At 37.4% G+C, this 23212-nt stretch overlaps 1 protein-coding gene across 1 annotated transcript; it reads left to right on the plus strand.

Moving 5' to 3' along the window:
* Window positions 1-30: 30 nt before the first annotated feature.
* Window positions 31-17408, plus strand: thbs3a (thrombospondin 3a). The gene is made up of 23 exons (XM_030157823.1): window positions 31-472; window positions 2020-2226; window positions 4896-5149; window positions 5696-5798; window positions 5937-5963; window positions 6055-6137; window positions 6990-7041; window positions 7122-7270; window positions 7742-7879; window positions 8548-8622; window positions 8971-9123; window positions 9234-9344; window positions 9463-9570; window positions 10417-10576; window positions 10660-10778; window positions 11134-11186; window positions 11267-11448; window positions 12462-12640; window positions 13201-13249; window positions 13333-13529; window positions 13873-14045; window positions 16591-16730; window positions 17005-17408. Exons 1-23 carry the CDS (start codon window positions 385-387, stop codon window positions 17064-17066), a joined length of 2862 nt encoding a protein of 953 aa, XP_030013683.1. The 5' UTR covers window positions 31-384; the 3' UTR covers window positions 17067-17408.
* Window positions 17409-23212: the final 5804 nt, after the last annotated feature.

Consider the following 23212-nt stretch of genomic DNA (forward strand, 5'->3'; position numbering starts at 1 on the left):
CACGAGCCGAGTGGAGCGCGCGCCGGCAGCCAGTTTCCAGCTGGGCTCGTGAACCCGGCCGTTAGTCCGTCAGTCAGTCTGTCCGTCGGTCCGCTCCTCAGTCTGTCGGTGCGGAGGCAGTTGGGTCTGCTGTCTCCCCCTCTGAGCTCCGCGTCCCGCCGTCTGTCAGTCTGTACGCCTCGGTCCGTTAGGTTCACCCGCTTCTCCATCCGAACTCCGGCTCAGAGTTTGTTCGGTGCCCGGTTCCAGTCGGTTCTCCTCCGGTAGCCGGCCGCCGGTGTGTGGCTCCTGGAGCCGCTCTTTGACACTTTTCCCACCTTTATCCCCGGTTCTCTGTTGATTCTTCGGGTTTTTCTTCATTCTTTCCCCGGTAACCACTCAAATATGGGCTGGAGGGTCTTGGTCCCGGTTCTGCTGTCAGTCATCGGTGTTCAGTTCACGGCGGGAGTCCCGGACGGACCGGACGTACAAGGTAAGAACCCCTGCACTAAAACACCACAAGTTAAAGGAGCTAAATAAAAGGAAATATCATGGTGTCTAATGTAACTCCTTCTGTTTTATGACTATTATGTCCTAATAATAACCTAGTAATAAATAGTTTCATAATAATGAGTAAGTTTTTCACATTAGTTACGTTTAATGTCATGATATTGTAACATAAAGCTATGATTTGGACAAAATGTTCTAGTGTTATGAGCTGTTATTCACTGTTTTGTGAGAACTTAATTCATGATAGTGATGATTATGAAACAGTTAAAGCAACAAACCCCAAGAGGCTTTGATTTACAGCGATTTTTTTTTTTTTTTACAGCTAAGGGGTTGTTATTCATGACAGGAAGCAGGGTCATTATTTTGATATAGTAAGTCATATTTATGAGATACAACTTACATTGCTTTCATAGTCTTTGGAGACTATAAAAGCAGGAAATGAATCATTATAATGTTAAGTGTAAGCTGACTATGATAGTTCATACAGAGGTTTGTACAAATGTGATCAGCTGGTAGGAAAAGACCCCATATTAAAGGAGAACAGGAGGTGCATGTAAGCATGCTGTCTAACACATTTCTTCTCTCATTGAAGTTTTACCATTAACAAAGTGTAAGGCTACCTCCAGACCAGGTGTGTATGCTCATATCCAGAAGGTTTCATTGAAAACTCAGTCTGCAGTCAGAGGTCAAACCTCCTCTGTGAGTGAGTGTCACTACAACAATCAGTATTTTATTGGTTCTGGTTCATCAGTTAATCTTCACCAGTCAGAAGATAATAAACATGGATGTCATGCTGTATCTCAACCATTCTTGTTGTGCTGTTAATGACCTAGTTACTTTCAGTTTCTGGCAGGTGTTGTGATTGTTAATAGTTGTCATGGTTACTATTGAAACATCAGCAACAGGATGGGAAACGGGTGGTGGATTATCAGCTGTCTTGTTGTTCTTCCTCTGAGGTGTTTGTGTTGGCTTCTGAGTTTCAAGTGTCCAATCAGCTACAGCTTGGAACAGGAAAAAAATCACCTGATAATGTTTTAAATCAGTGTCAGTTTCAAAATAAAAGCCTGAATGTTCAACGAGGAGGTAAAGAGTTCAAATACACCCACATCACCTGTAACCATGGTGACAGCCTATTGTCAATGATAGAGAAACATAAAGAAGTCCAATAATGATAATATTACCTATAAATGAAGGACTTGTATACTGAGTATACAAGTCTGTAAGAAGGTTTTATTAATTTTCCTTTAAATTAATTGAGTAATTTTAGTTTCTACAGTTCTTTAGTTTTATTCTTGAATTTTTCAGGTTTTATGAGGCAATGACTTGATTGTTAGAAGCTGAAAAAGTTTAGATGAAAGAATAAATGTTATCAATTATCTTTTACTAAACCATTGTTTATTGAAGATCCATATTGTACAAAGACATTTTATTCTTCAACATGAGCCATCAACATTTGAGGACAAGACAAACCAAGCCCATCCGTCCATCCATCCATCCATCGACCCATCCCTTTCTTCTCCTCCTCCTCAGTAATTGACGTGTTGAGCCTTCAGGATTCAAAGCAGAGCGTTGCAGCTATAGAGAAGCTCTCAGGTGGTCTGAGCACACTCAGTGATGTGTACGTGGTGTCAACGTTCCGGCTACCAGCGAAGCTGGGCGGAGTCTTGGTGGGTCTCTACAGTAAACAGGACAACAAGAAGTACCTGGAGCTTGCTGTCATGGGGAAAATCAACAAAGGTCAGTTCATCACAGTCTCTTATGATTAATTCTGGGAATTGTAGTCTGGGCTCTGTAGAAAAAGAGTGGTTCATTCATTAAAACCTACAACAAAGAGTTTAAAATAGATGGAATGTTTTTATGGAAAAGAAGCCAAAGAGGTTCTGTCAGTCCTCTAACAGTGGTGTATATACACCTACATTCAACCATAATAGGTCCATAATAAAAATACCTTGCGAATGCTGGTCCATATATGTGCTGCTGATCAGTTGTTCTTTACAGTGAATGATGGGAGAGGGGAAACATGTTTACCACAGTCTAACTAAACACAATGATCATAAGAATCAGTAGTTTCCCACAAACTGGAATAGTATTTTAGAAGTTCCATATGTGAACATGATTTATTTATTAATTTGTTGATTATTTGATGACTTATTCATTTATCAAATAAATAAATATTGCTGAAAAATACTGTGGTGAACTTGGCACGCATAATGATTAGAACTCATGAGGATATGGAGTGAAATGATAATTTGAGGTCTGTCACTGACTTTTGCTAATTGGCACATCTCTATGTACCTGTTTGGTAACCACTTTGTGTCTCCACTGCACAGTCACTGCAGGGATTTTACGCACAAGAGCCACAACAATGAGTTCTATCATATGCATCTACTCTTCTGTCATCACAATTTGTTCTTGAAGTTTTTTTTCAATTACTAGCATTCATGGTCACTAACTAACTGTGAGGCCAAAGTGACCTTGAGGTGTGGCTACCACACTCTAACTCTTCCCTGAGTCCAGGTGAACATTTGCGCCAAATTTTGTGGTGTAGTGGCAAGTTAGCTTGGTGTAGTGGCAAGCCTCCTGTCAAACTTGACTGATCACATTTGAAATATAATGGAGATTCAATGACATGTACATCTATACAAATGAGCAATGGACACATCTAAAAACACTGAAAACAAATTGTATTGGTGGTATTACTAATGGACTGATTGGACGTTTTTCAGTTCCAATACAGATTCTTGGGCTTTCTGTATCTGCCACTCTACAATGCATGACTGGAATAATTCCAGAGGTTTCTTGGGGGCGTAGGTATTGTGGTTGTGGTGCGGGGGTGGAGTTCTGTGGTTCTGGGATTGAATAAAAACTCATTTTAGACATTTTTCCTCAGTTTGTGGAAGACTTTAGTGCATTTTCGACTTTAGTGGCATTGAGGGGTCTGCATGAAAATGTTTTATTTATTTATTTGTTTTATTTCTTACCCTTTCTGCATACAAACCATGGAAAACTTACAGTGGTTAATAACACCAAATCAGTTTAAAATAAAATATGCTAAACAAAACTTGCGAAGACTTGTTGGTCTTGGCTGAAGAATAGCAAATAGGAGAAGTGATTTTACTTGTTTTGATTCTTTGCACTTTGATTGACATTATCTGGCTCTGGCTGAATCTAGAGTGGTTTGAGTGCTGAACCTTATTTGGGCACAGAAAATTGTGTAAAATTTGTAAAGCTGAGTTAAGATTGGACTGAACATCACAACAAAATAGCACATTTACTGAACTATGTGTTTTTAAAATATCCAGATCCATATTCATTAACTTTTTAAAGGATTCTTCACTGTAGGGAAGTATTAAGACACTTTTTGATATTTGTCATTTTCTCAATGATATAGTTATTGCTCTGACAAAGATCACACACACAAAGACAGTATCTATCAACATGGTCCAGAAGACAATCCAGAGCTGAGAGCCCATTTTCATCTCATTTCTAAATCTGGCCCCAGTTCCGAACATAGTAATTTCAGACTTGGTTTTTACATTCATTCAGTCATTCTTTATATATTCATACACTGATATTAGAAATAGAATATAAATAGCTGATATTGGCTAGTATTGATCAGAGGCTAATACTTATCAGCTGAGTCATATTTAAAGTTTTTTCACAAGCTAAATCATCGAATTTGCATTCAAGAAGTGATGATATAATGAAAGACAAACTTTACAACAGCTCACTTATTTTTCATTCTGTTTTTATATGTATGTAATGAAGATTTCCCAGACACAAAAGGGGTAATAAATAACAACGAAAACAGAATTAAGTAACAGAAAATGAGTTGTCATTGCAAATACTGGTATTAGTGTACCCCATGCTGACAATATTGACAATGAAATCACATCCACTTCACTACAGGTATCTGGAAAACTACTGATGATAGAATTAATACAATAATACAGTACACTCTTATGACTGGCTTCAATTCACCACTTCACCGTCTACATCTTTAGGTTCCTCAGTCTGTCTTTAAAATGTGCGTTTGTTGGTCAGAGTTTCCTGACAGGTGCACAAGTTCTCTCGTCAAGCTTGTTTTTATAGATCATAAGTTTTGTATGGAAAGTGTTCCTCTTTCAGGCCTTGTTTTATGTGAACACAGGGGTTATAAATGAGGCTCCAGGTCTGGGCTGGTTCTGTTGTTATTCCTCTGATAATAACAGACTGAGCTGCAGGCCTTCATTTACAGCTCTATAATCTGACCCACAACTTCATTAAGTGCTGTCTATGTGTGTGTATGTTTGGGCACATTGTGCCCTTTAACCCCTCCATGGAACAATGACTTCATTATGATCATTATCATCAAGTAACTCAGTCTTCTTCCTCTTCTCCTTCTCATTCCTCTTCTTGATTTTCAGTGCTGGTTCGTTACGTCCGAGCTGATGGGAAGCTCCATACTGTGAACTTGCAAAACGCTAACTTGGCTGATGGGCGGAGCCATTCTATCATCCTGCGGCTCGGCGGCCTTCATCGTGAACAAATGCAGATGGAGCTGTATGTTGACTGTCGATTGGCTGACTCCAGCCAGGGTCTTCCACCGTTGGTCCCTCTGCCCAGAGAGGCAGACATGGTGGAGATTCGACATGGGCAGAAGGCCTATGCACGACTGCAGGTCATACTTTAGTTTATCTTATTTCAGTTTATGTTCCTGAAACATAGAAACATACAAAATATTGAGTTAGTATGATGTTCTGCCAGTCATACACAAAATAAAATATCAAAACAATATCAGTGCTCAACAAATCTTAGTTTGTCTAATTGTAGCTCTGGTCTGCAAAGGTACTGATGAAGATAATCAAATCCTTGGACAGCCTCAGATAAGCATAAAAAAACATCTTACCTCTCTTCTGAAAATTTCAAAATACATTGTGACAGTCTTTTCAGAGAGCTTTTATATACATGAACATTTTCTAGCAGGCACTCATAGAGTGATGTTTGAATCATCAAGTGTTAAAAACATGTCTATGAAGCTCTAAGGGAGTTATGTGAACTGGATTCTCCAACTTTGACTCTGAACATGTTTTGCCTCTCTATGCAGTCAGATTTTTGTCAGTAACTAGGATGTGGTATGAACTCTCAGGGGGAATTCTAATAAAACATGCTACGCTTTTCGGATGCTGATAGTGAAGGCCCTCTCTTGTCCTGTCCTGAATCTCAGGGTGCAGTGGATTCCCTCAGAATGGTTCTAGGGGGCAGTGTTGCTAAAGCTGGAGCTCTGACTGACTGTCCATTCCAGGGAGACGCATCATCCTCCAACATAGGTCAGCTGACCCCAGATTGACTTTTAACCTTTTGTCTCTTGGGATTCAGACTGTAAAGGGTCATTTTGCTCACATTTCCTGTTACAGAGCATTTTATACTGAACACCATGTGTGTTTTTTTTTTTGTTTTTTTTTCAGTGAATGGCGAGGTCAACTCCATCCTGGGTGAGTTTTTACCTGAGTCACTGCACAGACTAATCAATACCCTGATCAATTCACATGTTCTGAGATCATTTGTTTGATGGTTACCTGTCAGGTGATCACACTAAAGCTCTGATTGGTCAGCTCATCATCTTCAATCAGATCCTGGGTGAGCTTCGACAGGACATTAGAGAACAAGTGAGTCCATATTATTCACCTGTGCTGAGTCTGTATTCAGACTGGTAACAACAGTCAGATGAAGAATTAAAAACTATTAAAAAACTGACTTAAATTAAAATCCATCTGGCCTATCTGTATGGCTATTGATTACTTTATTCCTCTTTTTTTTGGGCTGACATGCACCCTTCACATTTTCAAAAGTCATTTCACGTTTGACTCCAATAAGGACTCTTCAAACCAGGCTTCCTGTGGGCATGAAAAACTTTACAATGACATTTGTCCAGATCGGGGAAAATCATCAGAAGGTCAAATGTATTCATCAATAATTCAAAACTCTGACCTTATATTCACATTTTAAACATGTTATTAAAAAGCTGAGTTTACATCCCTGAATTTTGTCTTTATTGAAATTCACAAAACAAGAAATCAAGTCTGTCAGATTTATTCAAAGACAATGCAGAATAGTTTCCCCTCAGTTTGTGGAGGCTTAGGTGACTGAGGGTGAAAATATAAAAGTATTGAAGTATAGAACTAAAGTAAAAATAATGCATTCTTGCAGAATTTTAGATGTTATTCCAATCTTACTTCTTAACTTAAAGTTTTTCTGAATATTTGAAGTTACTATGACACTTACAATTACAGAATGAAAAAGGTCTACTTCTGTTCATGTAAAAATGCACAGGAACTCAGTAATATTTCTTTTTAACTCAGAGAACCTGCACCTACATTTCACTTAGTGCTTCTGTAAATAGCACCATTGAATCTGTTTCTAAGGCGTGATATTTTATTAACTTGTGATGTATCTCACAGTGTTGGGCTTGTTTTACACACTATGCTGTTTCATTGATGGTTATGTGGCGATGATTTTAGGTGAAGGAAATGTCTCTGATCCGAAACACCATCCTGGAGTGTCAGGTTTGTGGTGAGTCAGATGTTTGTTATTCATCCCACAACAATCTATGTGTTCAGTCTGAGGACCTAATTGAAGCCTACTATCTTCAGGTTTCCATGAGCCTCGTTCCCGCTGCACTCCGAATCCCTGCTATAAGGGTGTGACCTGTATGGACAGTCTGCAGTATCCTGGATACACCTGTGGACCCTGTCCACCTGGGACCACTGGCAACGGGACGCACTGCCAGGACATTGACGAGGTACAAATCATTTACCATCATGTGGAATCTTAAATAAGGGTTATGGTGATTATTCTGTAAATTCAATGCACAAGTGACTCTGTTCACATTAATATGCTTTTCTTTTAAAACTCAGAATTTTTGTTTGTTCACTCCCAGGATCCACAGTACTCCACTTTTACTTGCAGACTGTAAATATATAGTGGATGAGCAGCGACATTACCAATTTGTTTCTGAATTGTCAGTAGTGTGAGTTTGCCAGTAGTTTTTGCCGTCACCATGGTGACTTTTTGAAGCCAGAAGTTACTGAATTTGGTCCAAAGCTTTTAAAAGTTAGCATTTCATACAACAATTTATTACATAATATAGGCAGAAATGAAAAATGGAAATAGAAACAGCTGAATGACAACTCACGTAGTGTGATAATCTGTGTTTGCATAATGATACCTTATTCTTATGTTATTAATGCTGATGTTTCATCTTCATCCTCAGTGTGAGCTGCAGCCCTGTTACTCCCCTGAAGCTTGTGTGAACACTTTGGGCGGGTTCAACTGTAAACCATGTCCTCCGGGACTATGGGGGGCACCGCTGTCTGGAACTGGCCTCGAATACGCCAAGACACACAGACAGGTCACACAAACACACATGCAAAATAGAATAGAAGCAGCCTCTACCTGTGTAGTTTATAGCTGACAGATGTGAGATTTTGTTGTATCTCAGCATGTCCTAATGCTTGTTTATTCGTATATCAAAAACCCAGGAAGACATGACCCTAGTTAATTCAACCACCTGCACAGTAGAATTATCACTCCTGTCCCATCCGACATTAATAATTCCCACTTCCCTCAGCATACAGATGGCTTTTCATGTTTGGGTTTCAGCATTTTCCTTTATCTGACATCCTATATTCAGCTGATTTTGAGCTGTGTTTTGCCACAACCTGCTTTACAAGTATGTACCTGAAGGCCTCATTTCCTAGACCTGTACTTGTTACAATTCCCGATCCTGATTACTTGGTTTCCGTTCTTTCCGAGTCATGTGATAAATAGGAAAATGGATTCCCAACCCACCTATCACATAGGATTTAAACACCAGAATTCCATGATTCATAGAATATCTATAAAACTGCTATTTAAATCTTGAATGATTCATCTGTCATGACTGGTGGTTTTTCTTGATCTGAACAAACACTGAGGATCATAAACTGTACAGACTGAAAACACATGGTGCATTTCAGCTGTTACATTACTGATGTTACTTTAATTGATGATGTTTTTACTCGTATGATACATTTTCAGGAGTGTGCAGATATTGATGAGTGTGTGGATTTACCAGACGCCTGTGTATCAAACTCTGTCTGCATCAACACTGTGGTGAGTTCACGTCTGCTCTCTGTGCTTTTGCTTCTTTACTTTAAATCTGTACATATTTTAAATACTTGCACTTTACTTGAGCTTGACCAGTATTTCCTCTACACCCACTACATCTTAGACAGATATAATTCTTTTTCTTTGCTGAATTTGTCTGATAGCTTTAGGTGTGGGTAGATGTATCAGTAGATGTCAGACTAAGCTGTGGTTAGATAGTGCCCTCTGGTGGACATGCTACTGTAACACCCCAGAGAAAATCATTCAACACTTGCACATTTCAGCTTCTCTAGTGTCACAGTTTGTATTTCTTTTTTGTGTCTTTGTTTATTTGTTTTATTTTTGTACTCTCAGGGCTCATATAAATGCGGAGGCTGTAAACCAGGTTTCCTAGGTAACCAGACTGCAGGCTGCTTCCCCAGAAAGTCGTGTGCGGCATTGACCTTTAACCCCTGTGACAACAATGCCCACTGTGCCATGGAGAGGAATGGAGAGGTTTCCTGTGTAGTAAGTGATCCCAGTCACCTGTGAGTCACTCACTGTTTTGAGTTATACATTACAGTTTCAACATATATATATTTAAACGTGTGTGTGTGTGTGTGTGTGTGTGTGTTCAGTGTAACGTGGGCTGGGCTGGTAACGGGAATACATGTGGCTTTGACACAGACATCGATGGTTACCCAGACCGCTCTCTGCCCTGCATGGACAACAACAAACACTGCAAACAGGTAAGATCACCATGTCTAGTCATGACTTTATTTCACCAGGATGAAACAAGAGGTTGTAGTTTCACATGACATCAACTCTGTTGCATGCTTGGCTGATTGTCTTGTCTCCAACCACCAGGACAACTGTGTCTACACTCCAAACTCTGGACAAGAGGACGCTGACAACGATGGCATCGGAGACCAGTGTGATGAAGATGCAGATGGAGATGGAATCAAAAATGTTGAGGTTAGAGATTGTATAATTAAAGTTCTGATACTTTAGAAATTTGTTTTTGTTTTGTTTCAGTTCAGTTTATGATTTTAGTTTACTTTGAGTTTAAGGTTAACTCACTTTATTGTCCCTATAGGGAAATTCGGTCTCTACATTTTACCCATCCTATTACACACACAGTGACTAGTATTAGCATTAGCACATACCACACATTAGGAGCAGTGAGCTACCACTGAAGGCGCTCAGGTACCAACTCACTGTAGTTTTTAATTTCCCCCTGAAAGGAAAATTCTTATGAAAACAAATGGAAGTTTGTAGCAAAAACTGTACCCACGTCTTTCCCTAGCTAACTACAGGGGTTGGACAAAATAATGGAAACACCTTCACCTCAAGATGATAATGCCCCAATCCATACAGCTAGAATTGTTAAAGAATGGCATGAGGAACATTCTAATGAGGTTGAGCATCTCGTATGGCCGGCACAGTCCCCAGACCACAACATTATTGAGCATTTATGGTCAGTTTTAGAGATTCAAGTAAGACGTCGATTTCCACCGCCATCGTCTCTAAAAGAGTTGGAGGGTATTCTAACTGAAGAATGGCTTAAAATTCCTTTGGAAACAATTCACAAGTTGTATGAATCAATACCTCGGAGAACTGAGGCTGTAATTGCCGCAAAAGGCGGACCTACACCATATTAAATTATATTTTGTTGATTTTTTAAGGTGTTTCCATTATTTTGTCCAACCCCTGTAACTGCATGTTTTTAGTAAATCTATGTAGTAGTTTTTGGTGCCAGAAGATTAGCACTGGTTTTTGTTTTTTGTTAGCTATAATTCTCCTGTGTCCTGTGTCACTCAGGATAACTGTCGCCTGGTTCCAAACAAAGACCAGCAGAACTCTGACAGCGATTCATTTGGAGATGCTTGTGATAACTGTCCCAACGTCCCCAACAGTGATCAGAAGGATACTGACAGCAATGGGCAGGGAGATGCCTGTGACCAGGATATCGATGGAGATGGTGGGACAGAAAAATGTGAACAGAGTCTGCAGCATCCAGAGGTCAGAGGTCAGACCTCTCTCACATGAATGTTTTATGTCCAGGTATCCCAAATGTCCTGGATAATTGTCCGAAAGTTCCCAACCCAATGCAGACGGACCGAGACAGAGATGGAGTGGGAGATGCCTGTGACAGCTGCCCTGAACTCAGCAACCCCATGCAGGTACACTTTTCATATGTTGACGTTTATTGAAAACCATCAGGTAATTGATGGAATAGTTAGAATCTGCCTATGTACAAAGGAATGGACTATTGAATCAAACAACACGAAAACAAATTAAACTGGAAGGACTATGTTTGTATGGGTTTAATTAGTACAATATTTTTGTTAAAGCCCTTGAATTAAAGCTACACTTCAGTCACATCTTGTCTGCTTCATTTCCAGTTCACTGTGATGGTGTACAGAGGCAAAATTACAAAATTTGTGTCACTTTCCAAATACTTATGTTCCAGACTGTACATGAACTTTGTTTTACACAGACAAAAATATTGTCCATCTTGTGTCTCATCCTTTTCAGACTGACGTTGATAATGACCTGGTGGGAGATGTTTGTGACACCAACCAGGACACGTATGTACAGATTATACACACACAGAACACACATGTGCTATTCACATTAGACAAACTTGTGATCTTTGATCTTTTTGTAGGGATGGAGATGGTTTGCAGGACAGCAGAGACAACTGTCCCGACATCCCCAACAGCTCGCAGCTGGACTCGGACAACGACGGCCTTGGAGATGACTGCGACCATGATGATGACAACGATGGCATCCTTGACGATCACGACAACTGCAGACTTATTGTCAACCCCAACCAGAAAGACTCTGACAGTAAGACTGCAACTCTCACAATGCCCAGCTGGACAGGAATATTTATCCAAAACATGTTCTGAGTTTTATTGTTCTACTGTTCTTTATGGATTTTACATCTGAAACTTTAGGTTTGAAAGGATAAGTCTTTATTTTTTATTTTGTATAGCAGAACGTTCATTCAAAGTTTCAACCATCTAGAGCATCTTTCTTAGTTTCAAAATACATATATAACACAATGCATTAATTCCATATTGTAATTGATTTGAATTTATCATTTTAACTTTTATTCTCTGTTTTGCTTTAAATTAGTTTTTAAAGTAAGTTTGTTGGTGTGGTTTACATCTTGAATATTGATTTATTTTGCACATACATAACATTGATCAAAGACATAATGAAACAGTAAAGGTGCATTTTAAAAGAATTCTATCTATTTACAGTGTTAATGGGTTTTCAGAATGTGATTATGACGGAGTATTAGACCAGTTTAAATGAAAAAAGTTAAAACATGATGGAGGGGGTTTATATACAAATGAAGAGCTCCAAATGGCATATTTACAAGGAGACACATTTATAACACAAAACCTTTAATATTCTGTGAGATTCTGAAATTGTAAATTTGCCTTTGCATGAAAATATGAGGCATGTTCTGATATTATTTCCTTTGAGTTTAAAAGGACTTTTAAATTGTTTTTTCCACTATTAGAATCTATCTCTCATCTGACACAAATATTATTCAAAGTTTGGAGTGTTCTTGACATTCTCCCTTGTGATGCCATCTGCTGGTGTGAAACTGAAACAGCTAAAAGACCGATAGATTTAATAACTACCAATAAATAGAAGAATGGACATTTTCTCTGTTCTTTCAGTTTATTTTGGTTAGTTTTATGAACACGCTACAGTTTCAGCAATTTTCTTTTTGTAAAGCTCAGTTTTTATTTTTATTACAATTAATGAAAAGAGATTTTTACAGTCAAATCTGTAATATTTATTAGTTTTCTTTATTGATTGTAACCCATTTCTTTGTCTCTTAGTGAATGGCATTGGCGACGTCTGTGAAAACGACTTTGACAACGATGCAGTGATGGATTTGTTTGACGTTTGTCCAGAGAGTGCTGAGGTCACTCTGACAGACTTCAGAGCCTATCAGACGGTGATCCTTGATCCTGAGGGCGATGCCCAGATTGATCCCAACTGGGTGGTGCTGAACCAGGTGACCTTTGACCCCTGCTGAAGTGATACAGGTGCTCTGATCAGGACTTTTTACAGCCAACATCAATCACAGGGTCTATATTGCCTTGTTTTTCATGTATCCTCATTTAAACTCTTCTTAACAAAATAGTCGCAAAAAATAAAATAGAATGTAGTGTGCACAGCACACCTTATTACTTCAGCACATACTTTACTACATATTTTGGCAAATAGGGTTGCTGTGTGTACAGTGAATGCTGAGTGAACTTTGAAAACTTGTCATATCACTCATTGTATTTCATGACTAACCTTCAGATATCTGATAATATTTGTGATGTTGTCACAGGTGTCATGAGGGATTTCCTTTTAACACACTTGACAAATTTTAAGTTTATTGTCATTTTCGGTCACACCATCAGCTCTTCTAATTAAACTTAAAATAGACTGCAGATCAAAATGTTTAAAACAAATACTGGCTGATAATGATCAGTGACTCATGGTTTGGAGCACCCTTGATAAATAAGATCCTACAAGTCTGTCTTCAGGTCAGACTTTGGTATAAATGGTCTTGTTGTGTCTCAGGGGATGGAGATCATCCAGACAATGAACAGCGACCCAGGTCTCGCTGTGGGTGAGTGTTTTTTTTTTTAAACTTTATGAACCACATCAGACCAGATCCCCAGCCCTTACTGTGAATGCTCTGTGTGTCTGCAGGCTACACAGCATTTAATGGTGTTGACTTTGAGGGAACATTCCACGTCAACACTGTCACCGATGATGACTATGCTGGTTTCATCTTCGGCTACCAAGATTCATCTAGTTTTTATGTGGTGATGTGGAAACAGACAGAGCAGATGTACTGGCAGAGTCTGCCTTTCAGAGCCAATGCCCAGCCTGCCCTGCAGCTCAAGGTAATCTACTATAATCTACTGTATTCTACTATAATCTACTGTAATCTACTATAATCTACTGTATTCTACTATAATCTACTGTCATCTACCATAATCTACTGTATTCTACTATAATCTACTGTCATCTACCCTTCAAGGTTTCTGGAGAGTCTTACATTCATGACAGAAATCAAAACAGTAGTAAAGGGTGTAGCCGTTTATTACAGATCCACCACTTTTGTTATTCACTGTTCTACAAATACTTTATTGCATAGGTACATCAAACCGTGGGTTTGAAAGTCTAATGTCCACATGATGTTTCTAATTGAAAGAAATGTATTGATCTGTATTGTGTGCTCTGCAGGCAGTGAAGTCTGTGACAGGTCCTGGTGAGTTTCTGAGGAACGCCCTGTGGCACACTGGAGACACAACAGGAGAGGTGAAGCTGCTGTGGAAAGACCCCCGAAACCTAGGCTGGAAAGACAAGACCTCGTACCGCTGGCAGCTCAGCCACCGGCCACAGGTGGGCTACATCAGGTAAGATCACACTGGAGAGAAGGGGTCTAAAGATAGGCCACATCAGGTATGACCATACTGGAGGGGAAGGGCCTAAAGGTGGGCATCATCAGGCAAGACTGACATTTGTGTCTGTAACTAAATGTTGTAAAGTTTTACAGGGGTGGTTGTTGTGGCAGTTCTTCATGTGGTGACGCCTGAGGGATCAGATATCTCAGTGTTACACTTGAACCCTTGCCCTTTATGCTCTGAAGTGCATCCAGATTTGTTGAAACTTTTAATTCTGTTCTGCAAAGTAGAAGGTGAAATATTCAAATCTCTTCCTGTCTTTCTTTGAAGACCATTGGCTCTAAACATTTCAAATATTCTCTCACAAATTTGTTGAAAAACTGTTGATACTCAAACCGTCTTTGCTCCTAAAACACCAGACCTTTCCTGGTTGCTGCTTCTGGACAATTGTGATTATTTACCTCTTTACATCACCTGTGTCAAATCAAATTATTTCAACTCATTATTAGATATAAATTGCTCTTGTTCCAACTTTTTCTTGAATGTGTTGAAACCTAAATGTGATTAGTGGATGTATATTTTTACAAATTGAATATGCTGTGCTCCTACAGTGTATACCACATGTGTCTTTAATGACATATAAGTCAAACAATATTTTAATATCAGTTTTTTAGGTTTTAATTTTCATTGTTCATTTGGCCCAAATTTTTCAGACTTTTCCTATTTCTGCAGGAATACAGCAGTATTAGTAATATTCTGTATATTACAGCAGTTTCAGTAGATTTATGTGTATAATACTGCAGTATCAGCAGTATTCTGTATATTACAGTAGTTTGAGTGGTATTACATGTACAATACTGCAGTATCAGTAATAGTATCAGTATGTATTGCAGTCATGTTGGTGGCTGCAGCTGGGTCTCCTGCTCTCGTCTGCCGTTCCTTTCTCTTTACTGCATTCTTTCTCTCTCTAACTTCTTTGTGGACCCCGGGCCCCCCGGTACTCTATTGTACTGGTCGCCATGACGACCAAAGCCCTGGCAAGAATCCGCCTCAGCAACCGTTGATATGCAGATGAGACGTAGAGACAGTGTGGAGCAGAGCTGGACTGATTCTGGTTCTGATGGCGGAATCACAGTGATCAGGACAATGGACGATCGATTAATAATCACCTGATCAGTCTGGAGTTTGTTATTGTGCAAAGAAGGTGTTAAAGGTGCCGTTACAGTTTTTAATTTTTTATTTTGACTTCAGATTGTGAACAGACTGACGGGGTTGAAAGGGTCAGTCCATGTGTTTTACACAGATTAAAAAGTCTGGACTCACATTCTTCAGCTGGGAAAGAGGAGAAAAGAAATGAGGAGGAGGACGAAGGTTTTTACACAGTCTTTTCAAATCGTTCTCTCTCCATTCTCCCTGTACCTCTCTCACTCACTGTATTGTTTCAGAGCTGCTCTCAGTCACAGTCCTCACTGATGTGAATTTAAAGCATACCACAAAGCACATTTTATCTCATATAAAAACACATTGTTTCATGCGCTACTTTTTTTTTTTTTTCACTTGCCCACACTCTCACATGGTTTGCAGCAGTGCATTTTGGTTAACTTGGATTTATTTTTACTGTGTGGAAAGAGAGGAAATGCTCCAAGTTTACAAATTCATCAACTGAATCAGATCAGAGTAAATCAGCTCTCAGTGTAAAAATGCCCTAAATGACTCAATGATGCACAGTATCAGACACACGCATGTTTAAAACAGTCACATTTATTTACTGTATGAACACAATTGAAAACAAAATTTTGATAAAGTTACTGATCTACAGTACCTGTTCTCAAAAATTCACACCACCAAACTTTCAAACTTAACTACCTCTGGATTATGTCATTCACATCTGCTCAAATCGATCAAACCGAGAAACTACAAGGAGTTTTCATCCACCACCAAAGTTGTTCTTAAGGTGGAAAAATCTCAGTTTTCTTCTCAAGTGTCATATATTTGTTCAAATGATTCTACTTTTGAAGACCTAATGGATTGTTAAAAGAATACTATAGATTGTTACCACATGGGGCGCTAAATCCAACACATGGACATCTGGACATTTGTAGGGTTTTTTTCTGACCGTACCTTGTTCCAGATAACCAGTGTAGTCCAATCTCTGAGTTTATTAACCCTCAAACCAGGGCAAATCTGGGTTTTCAGTTTCACAAAGGGAGTTTAGTTTAACCCTGAGTCTGTCACTATGGCAACTTACTCTGTCAACCTAACCTGCTCATGGGCAGGTTTTCTTCATCATATCCTGAGTTTCTGTGGATCTCCTCCCCTTGATGTTTGTATGAGCTCTGTGATTGGCCGCTACCTGATGTAGTGTTTGTTTTCTGACCTGGCATGTCTGGGTGTTGACCTGATGGAGTGTTGGGTTTTTAACTCAGTGTGTTGGGTTTTTAACTCGGAGTGTTGGGTTTTTAACTCAGTGTGTTGGGTTTTTAACTCGGAGTGTTGGGTTTTTAACTCGGAGTGTTGGGTTTTTAATTCGGAGTGTCCCTTTTATCTGCATTGTCAGGATGAAGCTGTTTGAGGGGACTGACCTCGTGGCTGACTCCGGCGTCGTTACTGACACCACGATGAGAGGTGGCAGACTCGGTGTCTTCTGCTTCTCTCAGGAAAACATCATCTGGTCTAACCTGCGCTACCGATGTAACGGTAAGACCACTCGGAAAACTGGGTCACACTTTATTTGGATATTATTAAAGAATATTTGTGACATTTCAATAGTTTACGTTCAGTATTTAATATATCATTGAAAACTGTAAAATCTAAATCTATTTCAATGTTTGCATACTTTGGGACAACAAAAAACATTATTACTTATTTTGTCTTCTCTTGTTGAATGTCAACTAATAAGCTGTTGAAATGTAATGTTTAACACCTGTTTTTGTTGTCTATTCTTTATGATTGGGTTTTTTTTCCTTTTCAGACACGGTGCCTGAAGACTTCCAATCTCATCGTAAACAAGTCCTGATGCACGTTCAGGTCTGAGAGCTGAAAGACTGTATATGTATATACACAAACAAACACACAGATGAGCTCCTCTGAATCCATGTCAACTGTAGTTTGAATGTTTTGTGTGAGTGCTTATATGTGTTTATATGTGTGTTTGTGTGAGTGTGTGTGTATATTTGTGTGTATGTGTGCGTGTGTGTGTATTGTTGTTGAGTTCAGTTTAACCAAAGAACAAACATGGAACACCTTTAACAGCTGAACTAAAAGATGAAAGCTGATTGGCTAGTGTTACAGCAAGAGGTGAAAACAGCAGACTGTACCTTTAAATGTTCTGTACATATCTTTGTTGAAATAAACTCAGTCATGACTTTTCTTAAACTGGCTGTGAGTTGCGATTTTTGCTATTTTTACAGTCATTTTTACTGCCATTTTCTCCATCTGAGCACTGATTTTATTGGAGCCTTGGTTGTTCATTGTACTTTATGTTCTCATGTTTGTTTTTTGTCTATGTTGTCAGTAAAATGTGTGCCCACACAGACGTCTTAAAAACAAACAACTTTTACCTACAGGTACAAATAAAGTAAAGTCTGAGGGCAGTGCAGCTTGTCTCAGCAGGAAGACATGTATTATGTTGGGTTCAGATTCTATGGCGTCCTCTCCCTAACTAAGGATTGGAACCCAAAATAACAAGATGACAAAGACACAAGATGTAGACATGGAAGACTCAACAAGACAAAAACATGATGAAAACAACATAAAAGATGCAACAAGATGAAAATGATGTAAAAGCTTTTACAGTTTGGTATTGAGCCTTATTTCTGGACATTTTTGGAATTAACATGGTTGTCAGCTTCACGTAAGTATCTATTATTTTGTATTTTAAATTTTATTATTTAGTAGTGTTTGACATTTTGCTGACATGTTTTGGCGTAGAACAGGGGTGGCCAACCCTGGTCCTGGAGAGCCACAATCCAGCATGTTTTAGATGTATCCCTCTTCCAACACACCTGAGTCAAATGATGAACCTATCATCAAGCTCTGCAGAAGCCTGATAACGACCATCAGGTGTGCTGGAAGAGGGAAACATCTAAAACATGCTGGATTGTGGCTCTCCAGGACCAGGGTTGGCCACCCCTGGCGTAGAAGTTGAAATCAGTTTTGCAAAATAAATCAGAGGGCCATCAAACTTCTTTAAGATGTTTCTTCTGACTTTTTGTGTTTCCATGTTCACCTTCTTTTTCTTCTTTCCAGTGGTATGTCCATCCTCCTCAGAGGCCGAGGGGGAGAGGGGGAGGGGTCATGGGGTCGTGACCCATGGGCCGGGGAGGCCGGGACGAGTGCAATATTGGAGAGAGACTTGACAACAGTGCACCGCATCCTGGACCTGCCCGCCCCCGGGAGGAAACTCACCTGACACACCTGAAACATGGCCAGGGATGCAGGGTTAACATCGTAACCATGGTAACGACTTTACAACATCTACTGCTGTATTCATTCTTATTGTTTTAGTGTTGTTTTAGTTGATTTTATAAACGTGTCTTTATCACTACAAACTAAATACAACAAAATAACAGTAAAGCAAAATGAACAAGATATTTTTGCTGAGATGTCAAAGATTATGTATTTATGTACTTTAAATCTACAGCCTTTCACTCATAAGAAAAATGATCAATACTGTTAACATAAGCACCATCTGTACGGGCTTACATCCCCATGTCCATGTGGAAATATGTACTATAATATTAATAGAACATAACATAATATTAACACTACAAAACAAGTTAAGAAAAACTCAACTAAAACTAGTCATTTCATACAACTAAAACTAAAAACTAATGAAAGATCAACAAACTGAAAGTCTTAGCAAATGGAGCCAATTTCCTGCCAAAACATAACAACTAAACCATGATTTCCAAATACACAATGATTCATCAACAAAAACAATTAAGAGTGTAAAAGGACAGGATAATCAGATCCTTTTAAATCCTGAAAGTAGACCTGAAAGGACCCACTAGAAGTTATGAAAAGAATCCAAACCAACAGATAAACTTCTTCATATTTTCAGGTATATTTGTTGACAATACACTTGAATTTTCTTCTATAACTACTACATTTATAACCACTTAAAACTGCACTTAATAACACGTAAATAAAAAATTTCACTGAGGAGAAAAACTAACTTTATCTTTTAATTTTGTTATCACTACACTCTGGATATAATGTTTTACTGCTCATCACCTACAGAAACATGTTCTCATCAATTAACTGGTAGAGTGTTGTATTACTATTAAAACTGACCTTATGAAAGAGAAACCATCCAGCTCCCAAAACGTCAGATTTGACAAAAGCCTTTTACTTTAAACAAAAGCAGAATCAGTGTGAACTGATTCTTTGATTATTGATCAGTTATAATGTAAACAGAGCAGTTTAAATATTAATTCATGCTCATATCATGTTGTTTAATATCTTTTTAATATTTAGAGAATTAAAGTTATTATACATCAGGAATAAAGTCATAATGTTTCAAGAGATGGCACTGTAACATTTAAAGAATAAAAGTAGTATTTTAAGAATAGAATCATAATATTTGGGGAAAAGTTGTAGCATTTTATGAGTAAAGTTAAAGACTTTTATGAAAAAAGTAACATTTTGAAAATTAAGTTGCAATATTTCAAGAAGAAAAACATAATATTTTGAGGAAAAACTGTAACATTCCAAGGAAAAATTTACAATATATTAAGAAAAAAAGTGGTAAAATTTCACAAATGAAGTCAGTAAAAATCAAGAATAAAATATTTAGACAAAAGACTGTTTTAATTGGGTTCCTGAATGTGTCAGTGAACTGAAAGATGATTACTCTGGTGGAGTAAGGGTTGATTTTGTCATCAGTAAATAAACTTTATTAATAAAACATGTTTCGAAACCAGAGTTACAAGGTTTCAAAATTATACATTCACAGTAACGCCTGAAATTATTCATGTCATATTTTGATTAATAGCAATTCTTTATTTGACTGACAGGTGCTGGAAATGACAAAGGAAGATAAAATTGAAACTTAATGATATGTTTTTATGTTTAACATTCTTCATACATTTACTTTGAATAATGTTGGAGACTTTTAGTAAAAAAAAAATATAGGTGTAGTTCAGATAGATTCCTTAATTTCTCTGTTGATTTATTGATTCATTCATTATATAAAGAGCTTAAATCCATTATTGTCCCAAAGAGAAACTGAGTCAACCAAGAAAACTGTGTTTCTTCAAAAGGAAGTTGTTGATCAATTTTTAGAAACTGTACTGTAATTAATAATTTAAGTAATCCTTAAATATTAAAACACAGTGTCTAAGATCTAGAAACAGGTTGGTTGTTAGTTTGAATACAGTCAAGACCAAATATAAGTCACAACAGAATCTAATTTATACGTATATCTTAGTTGACCAATAGTTTTTTATCTGACTGGAAATTACATCAACAAGTGATAAGGAAAGTGAGATGGTGTGTTACAGATGTTCGTCTTTGACAAAATTAGACATGAAGGTCAATGAAGTTTACATTTTCTCAAAACTTGGACACTTTTAGTAAAAATCACAGATGTACTGTAGTTCAAATAATTACTTATTAAATAATTCAGTTTTTTGTCCATTAAATAGTAACATGTGGCTCTCATGACTGCAAAGAAAAACCATGCAAACATCAGATTTAACACACAAAAAAACATTTCATTGTCAAGTAAAAGTCCTGTGAATGTGACTCGAAGATGATTGGATTATCTATAATTCCTCATGTGAACGGAACAGGTTCAGATTCATTTAATTTATAGAAAACAATCTGAAATATTCCAGAGCTGATAAATGTGAACTTTAACAGATGCCACTCTTAGTTTGTTCACTTTGATAGAAACAGGTTTTTAGTTTGAATAAAGACAGGAGACAAATGAACTCACCGCCTGCTGCTGCTGCTGCTGCTGCTCTGTGTTCTGGTCTGGTCTGTTCTGGTCTCTGTTCTGGTCATGGTGGTCCAGCTCTATGCCCCCCCTCCACCCTCCTCAGACCAACACAAAGGCTGAGATCTGCTCAGCGAGGCGTGGAGGGGCCCTGGTCCAAACTTAAAGGGCCAACGCCTCCTGAAGCACCGACCGACAATCACACAACATGGGCCATTATGGAAAACTGAGACTGAAAGGAAAAACTTTGAAGTGAAATTAAAGACCATGAAAACTGAATTAAAACTACAATTAGCTGCGAAACATGAAGTAAAACAAATACCTCAGCTCCATTTTCCACAAAGTGTAATTAAATAATTGAAGGAAAAGGAATGAGAACATGGTCAGTCATTTTATAGAAGCTATTCTTAATCATTTAATTAACACTAAATGTGATGTATCATAATCTTAAGGATCAAACTGAGAGGTGGCAAAATAACACAAGAATAAATTTGTATTATGAGTAAAGGAAATGTATATTTCAAGGACAAGTCTTAATATTATTTGATAAAAGTTTTAATATATCAAGAATAAAGTGCAATATTTAGTTTGAACAAAAGTTGTAGTATCTTGAGACAAAAGTTTTAATATTTTGATTGACACAGTTGTGATGTTTTGGTTGAAAAAGGTGTACTATTGAGGAAAAAAGTTATAATATTTACAGAAATGTAGTAATATTTCACTAAAATGATGTAATATCTCAAGAAACAAGCTATGTTTGAAAAAAAAGTCTGAATATTTCCAGAGATAAATTGTAATATTTTGAGAATAAATAGCTGTATATGAGGAAAAAATTTAATTAGTTAATATTTTAAGAATGAAGTCATAATGTTTCACAAATGACATTAGAATATTTTATAAATAAAATTATAATATGATGAAGCAAAAATCAAAATATTTCAAGAACAAATTATGAAAGTAATATCTTGAGAAAGAATTGTAGTATTCAGAGAAAACTAATATTTCTATTTAATAATAGAATGAATCATATTTAGTGAGAAACTTACTTAACTCAAAGGTTGTCAAACTTATAATGTGACTTTTTCTATAAATGTAATTCTTTTCATGACATTAGAGATTAGAGAATATGACACTAACTGATTTAAGATATAGTACAGTTGGATCATGTGACCCATTGTCAGGTGAGCTGTTTCAGGCGAAGAGACAAAATAATCCAGAATAACATGAACTCATTATTTTATACCTCAAAGTTCCACTACTTTTTCTGAAGTGTCAATGCTTCCCCCTAGTGATAGGGTGATGATACTACAGCTAAAGATGAAGACAAACTCAGAAGGCAGAACTTATATTCTTTGATATAAAATCGTAAAATAATGAAAATAAAACTTACAAACCTGCCAAAATGTAATATTGTAAAAAAAAAAAAAAAGATAAAAAGAAAGAATATTCTGTAAGATTTAAGAGGTAAAGTTACAATCAAAAACAATATGAAGTACAGAGTAAATAGAATGAGTTCCAAGAAAGTCTTTGTTTTTTTGTTCCTCATCTGATATGTAATTTTTCCACGTTATTTTTCAATTGGAACTTTTTTACTTAAATCTCAGTCATTTCTTTTGTTATTGTAAATGAGAATTAGTTCTCGACTAACTTACCAGGTTAAATAAAGGTTAAATAAATTAATTAATTAATCAATAAATGAATAGAGAAGTTTAAACCATAAAGACTCAGCGCTACCTTTGTGGCAGTTCCCAAATTAATTTTTCACTATTTTTAACATTTCTTAAGTGATTTATTAGTATTTATTCTAAAGTTATCCTCTGTATTTTGTGTTTTTCAGTGTAAATCATGTATTTTCCTATATTCAATTCACTGATCATATAGATGTCATGACAACTCAGTGTAAATTCAAAGGATATTATATTAGAAACAGTGAAAACTGAAGAAAAAAGTGACTTTTTCAGCAAAGATATCAGTAACTGAATGTAAAAACAAATGGATCCATCCACTGTCATTAATCAAACTCCATTGGTTTTACTGGTGAATCAATGAGAATAGAAGATGACGGTGTTTCCATGTTCACTACGCAGCCTCTGAACGTCCAAATGGGTCATATCTGATGACCATGAAAAGATGACAAACTCCATTTTACACCAAATATTTACATGTATTGATGGGATTAGTGGATCAGAAGTTATTAAATATTTTACTCCAGTAGATGATTTTGGTCACTGGTGGCTGT

The sequence above is a fragment of the Sphaeramia orbicularis genome, chromosome 16 (assembly GCF_902148855.1).
Source record: "Sphaeramia orbicularis chromosome 16, fSphaOr1.1, whole genome shotgun sequence".
Taxonomy (NCBI): domain Eukaryota; kingdom Metazoa; phylum Chordata; class Actinopteri; order Kurtiformes; family Apogonidae; genus Sphaeramia; species Sphaeramia orbicularis.

Excerpts from the sequence above, each read along its gene's own strand:
- thbs3a (XM_030157823.1), top strand. The coding sequence starts at position 385 with ATGGGCTGGAGGGTCTTGGTCCCGGTTCTGCTGTCAGTCATCGGTGTT. Across the intron at positions 5,799-5,936 it reads CGCATCATCCTCCAACATAG|TGAATGGCGAGGTCAACTCC; the intron begins GTCAGCTGACCC and ends TTTTTTTTTCAG. Across the intron at positions 12,641-13,200 it reads ACTGGGTGGTGCTGAACCAG|GGGATGGAGATCATCCAGAC; the intron begins GTGACCTTTGAC and ends GTTGTGTCTCAG.